The sequence below is a fragment of the Vicia villosa genome, unplaced genomic scaffold (assembly GCF_029867415.1).
Source record: "Vicia villosa cultivar HV-30 ecotype Madison, WI unplaced genomic scaffold, Vvil1.0 ctg.000077F_1_1, whole genome shotgun sequence".
Classification (NCBI taxonomy): domain Eukaryota; kingdom Viridiplantae; phylum Streptophyta; class Magnoliopsida; order Fabales; family Fabaceae; genus Vicia; species Vicia villosa.
The window spans coordinates 829638-831983 of NW_026705001.1; the positions used below are offsets into that span (position 1 = coordinate 829638).

Genomic DNA, 2346 nt, shown 5'->3' on the forward strand with positions numbered 1-2346 from the left:
TGGTACAAATTTTAGTGTTGTTGGACATGTGATTATAAATCACACCGCAATTGCGGCTCGATATGGAGGCTACCGCATCAGTAATATTGCGGCCGCAACTGCGGTTGCAGACCGCAATTTAAAACCATGAGATATACAAAATATTTATTCAATGCTACAATTAGACACTCTCACCACAAAAAAAAGTGAATGAAAATAGGACTAAAAGAGAAAAAACTCAAGCTTTTCTCACTGTCATACCCCAAAATTTTCCCATCTCATTTCTCTTTTTCAAGCTCAAGACTCAAAGACACATTCTCCTAAACAATTGCTCAAGGAATTAGGGTTTTGACTTCCCTGAAGAAAATCAATGAATTAAAATATCCAATGGATCTCATATGGATTATGATGTTTCAAACTATCTCCATGACAAAGTTAAGGTTTCAATTCAAAGGATTGATCACTCAATTGCTTAGAAAGTCAACAGTCGACTAGTTTGACCTAAAAGTCAATTGTGGTCATAGTACAGTCAAAACTCCTGATTTTTTGTCAACGACTTTATTTTGAAGTATCATTCATCATTTGATCAAGGATTGATCATGATTCATCAAGAAAAGATCAGAAATCAATAGAACCAAAAGTTTCTAAATTAGGATTTTCATAGGTCAACTGAACTTTGACAACCCATATATATGATCAACTGAAATGAAAATTAAGGATTGACTGAACTTTGACAACCCATATATAAAGGATTTTCATCATTTGATCAAAGATTGATCATGCATCATGTCAGTCATCTTTATGAAATAATCCAGATCTGGTTGAAATTGGAGAAAATCACCAATATATATGATCAACTGAAATGAAAATTAACCATGGAAGAAAACATAATTAATCAGAATATGATTGCACCATAGGGAGAAATTCAAAGTAATATGTGTATATTCTGTTTCATGAGCAATTAGTCTTAGCAGCCTCTACGCCAATACATGGTATGAATACACTGATAAACACATCATAACATGTCACAGAAGCACATGTACATACATATCATAACATGTCACAGAAGCACATGTACATACATACATACAGGAGAGAGTACGGAACCTGAATATCCTTGTTTCCTGCTCAATAAGCAGTATGATGTTTTATATTTATTTATAGGTCTGGGGAGGTTCGGCAGCGAAAATATAAAAACTGCATCAAAATCTAAAACAGATATTAAGGTAGACATATGTTAGATCTCTTATTATTTTAATATTATGAAGCTACATAGATTTTCTAAGATAAATATCTAAAATTAAAAGGATACAAAAAAATCAAGAAGGACGCATCCTCCTGCATCTACCAGCCATGGTAGATTGGGTCTGATTGTTGACCAATTCAAGCTGCTCACAAGTATGCTGCATAAAAAGATAAAGTATATGCTCATTAAATACAAATGATAATTTCACACCTTTGCTGTATTTTCAATTGGCAAAAGTTAGTTTGATGCCAATACTTAAAACAGAGAAGGTAGTATGAATTATGAAGCAGAAGCTTACCTTGCAACATAAGTGGCATTCCCAATTATAGCAAAGAGAAACATCAAAGGATTCAGGCCCTACAAATCATAAAAGACTTCAAACTCTTCCCTGAGCATGAATAATGGTTCGTGCAACTAGAAATAAAATATATTTTACTGCTCTCATAAGGGTGAATCTGGTGAAGGGATTTACAGTTGCTAATAATAAATACAAACAGAATTTATAAGGGATCACAGCGTTAATAGTTAGAGCCTCTGACCTCCGCATGTCCCCTTCTGATCTGCAAAATTGTTGAGATATGCATTAGTATACACAACCAGTTGAAGTGTGTGATCCAACAATGAATAGACTTATATCATGTAACCACATTTTTATGTGTAGTACATGCTAAGCATAACTCACATTTAACCAAATTTGAGGCATCCTTCCACTCAAATATCGGAATGTCATTGCCCAACCAAGGAAAGTCCCAATGCTACTGTTTCCTGATGCACCATTTTCCAACAACTGATCCCCACTATCCTGCAGGAATTCATGACAAATACCACAAAGAATATTTCATTTTATTTTTGCTTTAAAATGATTGAAAGTTCTAACATAAATAAAACAGTCATGAACCAATAATTCCAAAAGATGAAGTCGTTGGTCTTTGTTTAATACACGAATTGCTTTTATCTAACATGCCCCCTAATGCATAGGTGATTTGTGCTTGAGGCATGAACTACGCACGGAGCCATCCTACCTTATGCCAAAGTTTAACTCTTCTGCATAAGAATGAAGGTAACGAGGATCAAGCTTTGGACAAAGGAGTCAAAGAGGCTGGATATCATCCTAAAGTAAC

At 34.5% G+C, this 2346-nt stretch overlaps 1 protein-coding gene across 1 annotated transcript; it reads right to left on the reverse strand.

Moving 5' to 3' along the window:
• Positions 1-903: 903 nt before the first annotated feature.
• On the reverse strand, positions 904-2346 carry LOC131623659 (probable vacuolar amino acid transporter YPQ1). Its single transcript, XM_058894667.1, has 5 exons — positions 1908-2346; positions 1765-1785; positions 1524-1582; positions 1292-1382; positions 904-1188 (listed from the first exon to the last, which is right to left on the reverse strand). The coding sequence occupies exons 1-5, from the start codon at positions 1953-1955 to the stop codon at positions 1138-1140; spliced, it is 270 nt and encodes an 89-aa protein (XP_058750650.1). The 5' UTR covers positions 1956-2346; the 3' UTR covers positions 904-1137.

Excerpts from the sequence above, each read along its gene's own strand:
- LOC131623659 (XM_058894667.1), bottom strand. The coding sequence starts at position 1,955 with ATGACATTCCGATATTTGAGTGGAAGGATGCCTCAAATTTGGTTAAAT. Across the intron at positions 1,786-1,907 it reads TGCCTCAAATTTGGTTAAAT|ATCAGAAGGGGACATGCGGA; the intron begins GTGAGTTATGCT and ends ACAATTTTGCAG. Across the intron at positions 1,189-1,291 it reads GCGTCCTTCTTGATTTTTTT|ATTTTGATGCAGTTTTTATA; the intron begins GTATCCTTTTAA and ends TATCTGTTTTAG.